At 38.5% G+C, this 13,567-nt stretch overlaps 1 protein-coding gene across 5 annotated transcripts in view; it reads right to left on the minus strand.

The window, feature by feature from the left end:
• Positions 1 to 464: 464 nt before the first annotated feature.
• RB1 (RB transcriptional corepressor 1) overlaps positions 465 to 13,567 on the minus strand; it is a 72,234-nt gene continuing 59,131 nt past the window's right edge. For all 5 annotated transcript variants that reach the window (XM_062487702.1, XM_062487701.1, XM_062487699.1 and 2 more), the window contains 10 exons: positions 8,482 to 8,600; positions 7,960 to 8,102; positions 7,128 to 7,273; positions 6,442 to 6,546; positions 5,320 to 5,433; positions 5,073 to 5,236; positions 4,162 to 4,192; positions 3,701 to 3,840; positions 3,398 to 3,447; positions 465 to 2,404 (listed from right to left, as the gene is read on the minus strand). In XM_062487702.1, the coding sequence (XP_062343686.1) occupies positions 2,331 to 2,404; positions 3,398 to 3,447; positions 3,701 to 3,840; positions 4,162 to 4,192; positions 5,073 to 5,236; positions 5,320 to 5,433; positions 6,442 to 6,546; positions 7,128 to 7,273; positions 7,960 to 8,102; positions 8,482 to 8,600 (1,086 nt within the window). In that variant the 3' untranslated portion in view covers positions 465 to 2,330. The remainder of the gene's footprint in view (positions 2,405 to 3,397; positions 3,448 to 3,700; positions 3,841 to 4,161; positions 4,193 to 5,072; positions 5,237 to 5,319; positions 5,434 to 6,441; positions 6,547 to 7,127; positions 7,274 to 7,959; positions 8,103 to 8,481; positions 8,601 to 13,567) is intronic.

Below are 13,567 nucleotides of genomic sequence, written 5' to 3' on the forward strand. Positions count from 1 at the left end.
CTATGACATACAAGAACAAACAGCATTTGGAAGCACTGGACAGCAGGAAGAGATTAAGGTAAAAAACATCAAATGGAGAGGCTGGGAGTCAGCTCATCCACCTTCAGATGGCTACAGAGCCAAGCCAATAGATTCAATTCCCTTAAGCACCAATGGACAGAAACGGGCCTTTGAGGGATGCAATCTACCTGACCTCATCTTACACCCGCCTTCCTACAGAAATTGATCCTTGGTATTAAGCATCTAAAATGGCCATCACATTTTGTGCCCAGCTTCTGCTGGGATTCCAAATTTTCTTTTTTCCTGGAACAGTTTCAATATTCCAGGCCATTTTTAGAACAGCAAGGTCTCACTCCAAGAAAAGCTCTGTCGAACACAGATTTCCATATCTAATAAAAAGCCATTCATTTCAATACACATTTATTTATGAAATCACTTAATATAAGAAAATCGCTGACTATAAATCCTTTAAAAGCTATTTTATTTATCTTGAAAGGCGAGAAATTGATTAGTTGTATAAAATAATATTGTACATTTGATGCAAAGCCTTCAGTCTGAATTAAAAAAAAAAATACATTGTCACAGTAAAGAAAGAATGAATCTGTTTAGATACTGGACTCTCTATCATCCCTGTAGCCAAAGGACTGCTCTAACAGAGCTTACAGTCAGTGCACCCCAATGTTAACATATATCCTGTCTCTAAAACTGCAAAAAGTGAGAAAATAAACGTAAGGTACTCTGGAAAGTTCTATACCTTTTACAGTAAGAAAGTTGAAGCCATACTGAGTCTAAAAAAACCCTCAATATTATTTTAAATTTAATTTACAGTTTTGCTGCTTGTAGAATTTTTTGTAGTTCTAGGGTTAGCTTTGAATCAACACAAGAACAGATCTTTAAGAAGCTCCCTACTGTAAGTACTCTAGGATCAGCTAAACAATCTGTAAATAAGCTACCTGGAAGACACTGGTTTAAAACATTTGTGTCATTTTTTACTGTACCTGTTCTTAATTTAAGTAGCTGCAAAAGCTAAATTTCATTAAAATGGGTAATTTTAAGGCAAGACAATTTATTTGCTTATATTTTAATCCACTGGAAATAAAACAAGTACTTTTTTTAATTGGCTGTTTTAACAAAACTCTGTCCTTCCAAGAAAAGTTCCAGTATCTGAATCAATAACTTACAAAAACAGAAGAGGAAAAAAGTATTGGATGGTTTTGTTTGGGTTTTTAGCTAGTTGCAAATATTCACAAGTTGCCCAATTGACTGCCTTTTTCAGTAAAGTAAGGGCAGATGGATTTTCCCAATATGGGTTCACCACATTCAGGCTTTTGCAGATGCTGCAGTAAGGCAAATGGGAGATGCCCTGTGCTTTTAGAGACCAGGCTGCTCTTACCTGGAGCCCAACTGCAGAAACTCAGCTTCCAGCTGCTTCTCAAGTTGTTTGGCTTGGCTACAATTAGGTGAGAATTTGAAGAAATCAAGAAAATTCTACATCATTAGAATTTTGAAATCTCAGGTGCACCAGGTATGGTTTAGGTTTGTTGTTTTGTTTCATCTTTTTTCCCTTTTAATACTTGAGATTTCCCTAGATAAGAAAGAGCACATCAATGACTCTGCATATGGAAGAAGCTTCAGCTTCTGGAAAGATGCAGTGTGAGATTCTAGGATGAATCTCTATGGGATTCATACTCCATGAAATTCAAACTGAGGGCCAGTGCAACTGCCATCTGAAATGACACTTGGTGAGAGCTGGGGAAGCAAAACTACAAAATGCTACAAAAGTGTTGGTTTCAGTAGTAAGGCTACAAAATTAGTTCACTTTGAATTCAGTTGTACTCCTGAGGCAAGGCCCCCAGCTGCTGTCCAGTTTAATGGGAATTTGATGTGCTAATTATGAACAGAGACAGAAATCTTTGCACTAATGGGTCCACCATTTTCAAAATCTGCAAGTAATGAAAATCTAAAAATCAAATCTAAGAAACAAAGTTAGTGCATTTCAAATCATTCTAGCTAACATTTTATCTTTAGACATAAATTCAATCCAACAAGACTGAATTGGCTTAAATCAGTAATTCTGCAACAAAAAATTCAGACACTTTCCAAGACTTTTTAAAAATCCTCAAAAAATATATAAATTAAATTCAGTGGCTTAAATTGTATATATGCTACATCATAAGGCAAAGTATCATGGAAAACATTTAACAAGAAGTACAAATGCTTTCAACTAGCAGTTTGGGGAAAAAAGCAACTAACGAAGCAACTCTATTAATGAAGGCTGTAAAACAAAAACAAGAGGGGGAGCAGTGCAGCCCCTGGTCCTGAGAAGACTCTCACTTTTCTTCACTGACTGAGGTATCATTTCCATCATTCAGCTTCTGCTTTTGCATTCTTGTTCGAGTAGATGCTGCAATAAAACCCAACAAACAAAAAGAATTAAGTATTTTCTTCATAATTACTTTGGACTGATTATTAGAAAAATTTGTAATTACACAAGGAAGTACATTATTGTAAACAAACCAAATCCCTCATTATAGGATGTACTTTTTTTGGCATTAATTTTGCATTGTTTCAGCTATACTTGCTCAATCTTACACATCTTAGGAATTTCCTTCCACCTGTTCACTCCAGTTCTCATTGTCTCTGTCCACTCACTGTGTCCATTTCCATCCTCCAGGCAGGCAGATGGTCTGTGTCACATTGGGAATCTCGCCTTGTAGCCAGGCAGAGGCTGTGGGCTGAGTGGTGCCCACATCCCAGGGATAGCCTGCCCAGGAATGCCTTTTCCCCTCAGTGGCACACACCAACACCACTGGACACCAGACAGAGCTCTCCTCCTTAACCTCTGCCACAAGGAAACACTGAAACATTTTCCCTGCCTTAAAATGAAGGAGCAGTTGCTGGATCCACACTTACACCTATCTTGATGAGCAGTGTAAGAGTTTTTAACGGGCAAATCTGCTCAGTTGCAGAGCTCAGATTCTCAGAGAGTGAGAATGCCTGTCCAGGCCAAGTGTGCTCCTTCTCATGAGTGGAAAATACAACTCAGATGTGGGGTTGGGGCCGTTTTGCTTTTCATGAGCTAGATTTGAGTTTCATTTCAAAACAGAAAAGTAATCCCATAAGATCTGAAAGAAATGCTGACCCACAGTAGAATAAAAAGCGGTCTGAGACATTTCCCTATAAAAGCAAAGCAACAAAAAACCTACATATGGTTTTCCTGTGTAAATAAACTTCCATTTTGTAATCCACATTTTCAAGATTAATTGCAGCAAGTACAAAAGCTGAGCAAGCTACCCAAATCACATCAGTGTTGAGCAATGTTTTCATCTGAGTGGGCCCAAACTGTTTTATTGAAGGCACTCAGTGTTGAGCAGATTATGAGAAAAGAAATACTCACTCATTTCTGCAAGCTTTTGTTGGAACTTGGATTCCTGGGGTAGGTGTTTGCTGCAGAATAAAAGCATAAGGTTAAGTTAATAAAAGTAACTTTTTACTTTCATAACCTAAACTTTAAATCAAGGGGAGTCGCTTCTGACATCAAAGCATATAAGGGAGGAGCTTCATGCTTCCATCTCTCATTTGATACAGCTGCTAAAGCTCGTGAATGAACACAAGATAGGATATCAGGAAGAAGTTAGGATGAAGGCCTTGAGAACTCAATATATGCAAGATCTGTGAAAAGCCCAGGGCAATCTCTCACCTTCCATCTGCCTCGTCTTGCCCCTCAAAGCGCAGCCTCTTCAGTGGCTTCGGGGCAGCAGCACCTACTTCTGCACTGCGCTTCAGCTGGCACTCACTGTTGCACAGCATCTGGTTTATTTTTTGAAACTTTTCAGAAGTCTGAAGTGACAAGAAAATAGGGAAAGAATTGCCAGTAAATCCTGAAACTTCTCCAACTTTCCAGATTATCCACAAAAAATTAGAAGTTCTAAAACCCTGGAGTTTTAAGAACCCGTATCTTGTGCCAAAGCAACTAAAATAAAATGCAACATATTTTGAAGGTGAAGTCTGGATATTTGAAAGGACTTAACAGAACTTCCCTATAATTACTATATTAAATCAGATATATCATTGGCCTGCTCTAGAGATGTAAGCAGGCTATCCCATTCCTCCAAAAGTTACTTGCATTTAAGACCAGACATCAAAGACTTTAAAACTCACCCCAAATGATTCTCCAATTGACACCAAAATTCTGCCAAATGAAGAAGAGAAGTTTAAGCTACATTTAGCAATGACAGAAGCATTGACTAATTTGCACGTGTTAGCACAAGGCATTAACAAGGTCTCTTCCTCTCTCTCTGCATTAACAGTGCAAATCCATACTGTGCTTTACTGTGTTGAGACATTTCTCTTTGAGCCAGTGAATACTGAATCACCAAATGAACTGAATCACACAGAGAAAAATGAAATTGCAGCTTGAATGAATCAGAGGCCCCCATAGTCTGTCCTGTATCAGCAGAAAGACCCTTCAGTGCTGGGTACCCAGACAATCATCCTCTCATCTCTACCTTTAGGTGTTTGATAATCAAAATCATGCAGGACTTCAACCAAAAATACACAATAACATTTAAACTTTTGTGCACAGTGGGACTCACTTGATCCTAGTCTGAAAAGCCACTGGAAACTGGTACATTTACTGTCATCCTCATCTGCTAAGAACTAGTAACCAACAGTTTGAAATGTTCTGTTCAGCCAGCTCAACAATCTTTTTTTTTCTTGGTTGCAAAAAGTATTTTCCCTTTAAAGAGGCTTACAAAGCTCATCTGTGTTATCCAGGAGTGTGATGCAAGGTCAACAACATTTAAGAAACCAGGTCAGGAAACTCCTCTCTTTGGTGGGGGTTGAAAAAAAAAAAATAGAGAGAAAAACTAACAAAAAGCCTCCCTGAGCACAACAGGAAAGTGCTGAATGACGAATAAAGATTCCAAATACAGGACAAAAGCTATTAACCAGTAATTGTATGATAGCAACAGACTACTGACAAACTAGACTGTGCAGTTTTTCAATTTGCTTTCACTAAAATCCCCCAAATACCTTAAATTTAGTCAAAGAAATGGTTGTCAACAACGTACCTAGACCTTGGAGTCATCTTTGTGGGTGACTGAAACCCATCAGAGAATTTGTATGGGCTCTTCAGAGGGGAGATGTAGATGTTATTACCAGCAGGGACACGCCGAGGAGAGCTGGCATGGTAAGGACTGCGAGGAGTGTGTGGGATAGGTGACAGAGTGGGAGGCTATAAAATAATAAAATAATCATAAGGTTTTACTGCCTATATATTTCTAGTCTATTGAACAATGAACAGAACTAATGGCTTACCCTGCTGGAAGCATACTGCAAAATGTTTGTTTTCAGCTTCTGCATGAACACTAAGTTGTAAAAGACTATGATGGAGTCATATTGTTCTTCCCTGATAAGAACACGTTTGAAAGTCTGCACAGGGTGAGAAAAATCATACACAGATTAAAAAAAAAGAAAATAAGGAATGAAAATTTTACATTTGACAAACTCATAAAGTCACTCAAAGTCTGTGCAAGGTTAAGAGCTGGATGGTACATGGGTTGTATGCAAGCCATTGCAACTTCTCTAAACTGTTGAGGATTTTTCCAAATGTGTTTGAACACCAGTACAAGCACCTACTTCATTAACTGGCACAGCCCCTTGGTGTGAACAGAGTTCTAACATTTTCCATATTTAAGAACGATTTGCTTCCACACACACGTGTCAAAAAGTCTAGACTACCATGCATGCCTTGGAAGGGTAAAAAACTCATTACTGACCTGATGGGGATAAAATAGTTCTATAGGCTTGGAGACAAAAGTCTGGAGTTTAGCCAAGATCCACAAATACAATATACTGCTACTGAGAGGATGCTACAGTTCCATTAACTGGTGAGGGTTTTTGTATTGATTTCATTACTGTGCTGTGCAAAAATTTCAGTACATGAAAGCTCCTGTGAAGAAAGGAACTTCTTCATGTTAGAATTAAGCCTGAAACTAATACATACACAGCTGCTTGCTACAGAGCCATACATCTCTATTTGGTATGAAACTGTGTCTCTGTTGAAAGTTTCTGTGGCAAGTCTTCCCTTAATGCTCTGTGGAAGTTAGACAACTCATAAGGGAACTTGTGTTGCTTTTGAAAACCCTGTTAACTCTAGACATAAATTTTCCATTTCAACTCCAAATAGAATCATAAATCATTAGTAAGTATCTCTCAAAATATGGAGTGAAATTTGTTTTCTGAGGAGAGTTACCAAACTATGCAAGATGTTTAAAGGAGATATTTAGTATTAGAGTCAGTTTCCTCCTCCACAAAATGAAGATACAGTGAAGCAGAAGTTTTCTTTTGCATGTTCAAGTGAAGATTCTTTTGATTTCAGGGGAAAATAATTAGCTTTTAAGATTTTTACAGAGGAATAGCATTTAAGAACTTCCATACCTCTTGATTTGTGTTGCAAAGCTCCTTGTATGCTGAAACTATTATTTTAAATCGGAGATCTACATTCTTTACTTTGCATATGCCATACATGGAACACATCATGATCTATTAAAGAAACAAGACAAGATAACTGAAAATGCAGAAAATTCATTCCACTCCTTCATTTCAAGTTAAGGAATAACTTTCTAATACTCTACATATACTCTATATTCTATATTGTGCTCTATAAACCAGCAGGCAACTCAATTTAGAAAGAACTTCCAGAACATAAGTCAACATAATGCTACCTTCATTTCTATGTGACAAACAACTAACTGGAGCTGATAGTACCTTCTCAAACTCATACCACATGCTGCAATTTTAGGGTAGAATAACAAAAAATTTATCAGCCATACATGTTGTCTTTCCAAAGAAAATTACTATATTTTAATGCAAATTACTAGAAATTATAATCTGTCTGCATTATTTTGAAAATAGCTGAAAATGGTATTTGAAGGTTCCATATGAAGTAATTGCCAGTGCTTAAAAATCTGGGATGACAGCAGTCTAAACTAAGTCCTCCTTTCAGTGATCAGTAGATTAATAAAAACCTCAGAGTACAAATTCTAATGGCTAAAGAATGTACAAGGAACAATTTGTTCAGAAGAGTCTTTTAAAGCTTTTTAAAACATTTTTGTCCATGTTACCTGGTCCAGGTGCCTATCTCTCATTAGCTCATACTCATTTTGCAGCGTGTGCTGGAAGAGGGTCCAGATCAAGGGTTCCAGATCAGGATGCTCAGAGAGAAGGTGAAGGAACAGGGTATGGAGTCGACGATAGGCCAGTAGATACACTTCAGAAACAAAGAAAAATAAACTGAAATTGTAGTAACAGGAGTATACAAAATAAAAGGAATGCAATGGAGGAGGGAGAGCATTGGACTGTTCGCTGTCTGCAATGAAAAATACTACCAGACGTTAAGTGAAGGTAATAAAAGCCAGGATCAAAATAAATGGAAAAGGTATTCACACAAGAGACAGTGGACACATAGAAGCCACACCAAATAATGCTGCACACATGTGTCTACATCACTTCAAAAAGAGCTTTAACAAGCACCTGGAATGTCAATCTGCAGAGAGTTACTAATCAGAGACAGCACAAAAAGTTCAGAAAACCCCCCAAGCTGGACAAAAATCAAGCCTGGCAAAGTACCATCCATGTCTGCCCAGTTGTTCAGCTTCACATGACATCTCTTTATGACCACTGCTGGGAAAAGGACGCTATAACAGAAGAACCCTCGGAGCCCATAGGGACATTCTTACAGCCAGGAAAGGTAAATTTTCACTTTGAACTCATGGAGTGCAGAGTGTACACAGTAACCACCTGCTGGCACCTTTTTTCCCTTTCTTCCAGATGTTTGCCTGGTGTTCAGAACAGATTCTACAATGAACTTTTAGGAAATGTGGAGTGCCAAAACACAAAAAAATATATAAAACAAGAGATAACTTTGCAATGTCAGTGCATGCAGCAGGAACACACCTTTTTTGTAGAACAAAGAGAGGGAGGTAGATTTCTGTGGTTTCTGCGTTTGGGGGATCACAGCAGGTTGAACATCTGGAGTGGAAGTAGCACTTGGAGGTCCAGATGCCTTCTTCTTAGGAGATTTCACAGGAGAAAGGTAGCTGGAGGTTCAACGTATATTAAGCATTTAACATCACAGGATGAAGGAACAAATCTATACAAATAGTATTGCAGGGACTCTTCCCTCTTCCCCATTAGAAGAAACAAATTGCTACTGTGACCTGTTATCCCCAACATCCCATACAGGGACTTATTTATTCTTAGGCAAGTAATGAAACTGTTTAAAATTACAAATTTGATAGGGCTGGGGAAAAATATTTCAGCATTTAATTTTTTATGCATAATAAATATCTGCCAATAAAATGATTTAACAAAACTTAAGTACCAAGCCTAAAGAGTAGGAAAACAGAATGCAGGTGGATTTGACTATTAAGGGTGATATAAACTTCACATTTTCCTAGACGTCAGGCATTCACTTACAGGTCTGCAGCAGTGTGGTTATGCTGGAGAGGCATATTGAGAGTAGAAGTGGGTTCAGGCTGATCAGTTTGGCCTTCTCGCTCTTTTGACTGCTTGATAAGATCAAACAGAGGCGACCCCTGGAAAAATGATGGGATTCTTAGTGAATGAAATCCTACATTACACAAAGAATAGACAACTACTCTTAATGAATTTTGTTCCTTCTCTAAAACTAACCACCAAAATGTGAACCTTGACAGAAGATTAAAGCTTTGAAGTACTTCAGAACAGTCCTACTTTGCAAAATTTAAATTTTAACTATTTAACTTTGAGTTATTAAATACGTTTTTGTTCCTGCTTCAACAGCAGTCCATTAGATATAGGCTAACTGAAGATTTGAGACAGTTTATTAGTGGTATTGTAGAGTCCCTTACTACTTCCTATTAAAGCAATTTCTGAAGAGTGATCAGTACAAGAAAATACATAAAAGGTAACATTTCAAAAAACACAGAACAATACAAACAAAAAATCCTCCCAACCCTCCCAAAAAAAACAAAGCCAAACCAACCAACCAAACCCAGAAAAACCCACCAAAAAACAGCTAAAGGAAACCTCAGCCCATTGGTGACTGAAAGTTACTGCTGTACCTATTGTCAATCCATTTCTGCTACAACATCTACCCAATATTTTACATTTGGTACTATATTATATTTGATACTATATAGTCACTTAACTGCACTGGGGACTGTTTAGTGTCTGCAGTATCACGTTCCAGAGCCACCTCTGGGAAGAGTTAGAGTGACTCTGGATACATTAAGTCTCTGCCCTCATGGTCCAAAGGAAACCCTGTTTTGATTTGAGACTTCCAATCAGTACTTTAACCAAGTCCTCTGCATTGCATCTCAAACTAAGAGCTCAAGGTAGGAGGTGATGCAGAGAGAACGTAAGTGGAATGGAGCAGGTTCTGGCTGAAACCACATCAGGCTTTCTGCTGATGTTAGTAATAAACAGCCATACACAGAGCAGAATTGTACTGAGACAGCAAGACTACATGGGAAAATATTTTTATACCATATTTATAAATAAATTTGAAAGCACAGTGTTGATGGCTTCTGTTTATTTTCTTTAAACAGGAGACACATCCTTGAGTACAATGTTGCCTCTCAGCAGTGCAGCATCAAAACTCCTGAAGCAACAGAAGAACATTTGAGTAGCAAATACATGCCTTCTTGAGAGTGGGAGGCAAGGGAAGCAGTGTCCATACGACTCAGGATGAAGTGGGCAAAACCAGACTTGCAGCATTTTCCTCAAATGATCTCCCCAAAAGACAGCAGTAAAGTACCTGTCAGGTCATTGCTTTGTACACAATGCACTGTCTCATGGTTCATGGTCTGTTTGATCCCCAAAAATTTTAGTAATAAAATACACTGCAGCAATGACAAATCTGTAGCTATGAACAGGAGCACAGCATGCATGAGAAGCATGCAGCATCACCTGCCTAGGGCAATGAGAAATGGCCTAGTAAAACTAGACTAGATTTGCTAGAGTTAAAACTAGCATTAAGACATTCCTTATTTAGACCTATTTTTAAAGAAAGAAGACTTTTTTTTTTTAAGTACATCAAATAAAAATTCAGAGTAACAAGATGAGAATGATGAGATTTACAATTTTTCACACTGCAGTTTTTAAATTATTATTTTGGTAATACTGGGACTGTTTTCAGCCACAGCAGAAAAAGCATCAGTTACTGATTCATAACCACATAGTTGTTTCTCCATTATTTCTTAACCAGTTCAGCTCTTGGGCTGGTTTGCATCATTTCTCCATTTATGAGCGTACGTACTTCTCACTTGTGTCTCTCTTCCAGCACTGCCTTTGCTGGAAACACAGGCACATGACCTCCATTTCTCATTCTTTTGGCCACTTGGCCTCTTCCTTTTTTATTATTCTCACCAGCACTTCACTTTGCTGTGAGGAATCCAACTTTCTTTCCCAGAGCAATCATTGCTGAGATATCTTGACTAAGACTGAATGAACCCTGCTTCATTAATTTCACATTTTAGTGATCAATGACTGGAAAAGTATTGCTTTTAATGAAGGAGGAAAAGGGGTTGATAAAAGGGAATGAGCGATCTAGAAAGAGAAGCAAAATTTACTATTCTTGAGTTAGCACTTGAGACCAGCAGTTCCAGGTCCTGCTCCAAGTTTGCTCACACTATTCCAAGTGTGATTCCATTAGGTAAGGTATGGGGACAGAGTAGTTTGCAACACATGGAAGGGATCTGCCTACTTCTGCATCATTTCCACTCCTCTTCTACTTGGAGCCTCAACAATCAGTCAGCCTCCACATAAGTCAACTAAACCATCAGAAAGCTAACAGAGAAAGCAAACCCAGATTTAAGTCTGCTCTGCAGAGAACCACAAACAGAGCCAGAACAAGCAGTAAGAACAGACAGGGCAGCCACAGCACAAAGGCTGGGAGCAGAGCTGAACACAAAGTAAAAGATGCTGTGTGTTTACTGACAGTCCATTCCATAACCTGATCAGCACGTGGAATTTTATCTGACAGGAATGTACAGAACTGATTGCTGCTTTCCTTCACTTAGATGGGTTACAGTCAGCAAGTGGATATTCTTTGTGTGGAGACATCTACCCATAGAGCCTGAACAGCAAGATGCAGTGAGTCCAATACATCTCTTTTGGTTCCCACACATGCGAATCAACGCTATGGTTAAAAAGGTAGCAAGACAAAGAGAGTGTTGGAGAAAGACAAACCCAGCTGGCCCCAGCCAGCACCAGCAATGGTAGGGTGTGAGAAAGTCCCAGTCAATGTTTCTTGGCAAACCACAGCCTTGTCACCTAGGCTGGCTGCACGAAGTTAGCCCTGTGGCTGCATGAGCAGAAAGTGGTTACTTAGCTTTCAGAGCTGGTGACATTTAAAGTGGGTGTTTGTTGATCACAATTTCCACCTTCCTCTCAGACTTAAGGTGCAGCCCCCTCTGCTCTTTCCCAGGGACCCCTACCACTCTCATGGGTACCTTTCCAAGTACACGTCCATGTAGCTGGAGAAGCAGGTGCTGCACTGACAAGACTGATGTCTCACAAAAAAACCCTGTGTGCCACAATGCAGAAATACAAAGAGATGGGTTTTCTCAAGTGCAACTACCCACCCCCTGCAGTGTAAAACTGATGGGTTTAATTACAGCTGTGTCTCCTTTCTTTATACTTAAACATGAAAAACACTTCTATTCCATGAATTCAAAGCACATTTTGCAGCTTGCAGGGCATTTTCAAGCTTATCAGGGCAAACTTCAGCTTCAGTCCCATAATTTGATATTCAACACTCAAATGAGAGAAATACAACATCATTAACCAGGCAATTACCATTCCACTAAGGAATAATCACAAAAGACCTTTAACCCCTGGGTCCAGCTTAATCGAACAGGAATTTTTATCAGGAACTTGTTTCTAAAGCGATGTTATTCATGCTATCTTTTACAAATTTCATACTGCTTTTTAAAGCTTTTAAGCAGCACTTAGGGTGATGACCACTTAAGGTGATGACCTCCAATACATTCCTTTAATGTGAAAGGAGAGTTGCAGTTTTTACTTTAATGCTCAGAAAGTGATTAATGTTACTAGATGCAGCCACAGAATAAATTTCACTAATTAAGCAAAATACTGCTTTTAATTTGAGACCTCCCTGTGATGGCTACAGAAACCGCATTTTATTAGTGCAAAAAGCAAGAAAGCAATGAAGACTTAAAATTTCTCAGGGTCAGAAGGCCACTGACATCAGAATGAAGAGTAAGACTGAAACTTGACTCTGCTCCCTCTCAAAATACCCAGGGCTAACTAACTCTCCAAGACTAAACTCTGTGAATTAAGTGGAGCTTTGTTAAGAGTGGCTTTGCAGGATGCTTCCCTGCAGCAATGCCTCCACCACAAGCATCTGCAGTGATTTTGCCCCATCTGAAAGCTCCTTTTACGGAATAAAACAGGCACAATTTCTTGTTTACTGCTCTTTATTTGGCTACAGTCAAACTACAGGACACACAGGTGCTTCCCAGCTTCCCAATCTTTGTGTTGGCTCCATCCCAACTACATGTTTAATTGTACTTTATTTTCCATGAAAAGATTTTAAAAAAACCCTAAATCCTTATATATATAGGGAAGAGCCACCCTGGGGTTTGGGTGTACTCCACTGACCACAGAAGAAAAGCCCTGAGCAGCTTTACTCTAAACAGTGCTATTAGTAGTTCACTAGTAGAAAAACCTGCTTTTGTTGTCGCTTTCGATATGCTTTGTTTTTTTTTTTTTCTTGGCAAAAATTTCCTAATATATTTGCAGGTTTTAGTTATCTGTTCACATTAAATTTTAATGCAATGTTTAGCACTTAACTATGTATGTGTCTCAATGCCAAGGTCCCTTGGGTGTTGGGGCTTTTTTTTGCCTCAGGCTTTCTTTTTTTCTTTTGCTTGTTTTCAAATTATTAAACCAGTCAACACAATACAATGTTAAGACGTGTTCTTCTTCATAATGTCATAAAAGATGGCAGTGACTTTGCAAGGCAAAACAAAATCAGTTTAGAACTGACAGCTTTGGAATGGAAGGGCAAGGCTTGGATCAGCACAAGCTATTTCCAACCCTCTTTCCCAAGGGGGAATTGCATGCCCAAAAAGTTGGCTTTTGCTTGCAACCGTGTTTTCAGAAGTTTCATGTGACAATTAGTTACCAGAATTCCAAAGTAATTCAGACCTGCTAAAATGGACTTCATGGTCTAAACTGAAATACTATTGATCATGAAAAAAAAATCAACAAAATTGAGGACTGTATTCTAGTTTCACCACTGAGCTGTGTTATATAAATTACGTTCATACTGGGGCTTGTTCTTATGAAATTTATAAAGAAAAACATTAAAAACTACAGGGTTGATAGTTTAATTCATTTAAGAATACTGACAGATTTGCTTTTAAGCCCTTACAGTGTGTGTATGTTTAATACAAGTCCTATTCCTATCCCACTCATCTCAAATATGTGAGTCATCAAGCTTTGTGAAGATCTCCTTTTATCTAGTGATAAAAGAGTTCAAATCTCTACAGAGAAG

The sequence above is a fragment of the Cinclus cinclus genome, chromosome 2, assembly GCF_963662255.1.
Source record: "Cinclus cinclus chromosome 2, bCinCin1.1, whole genome shotgun sequence".
Taxonomy (NCBI): Eukaryota; Metazoa; Chordata; class Aves; order Passeriformes; family Cinclidae; genus Cinclus; species Cinclus cinclus.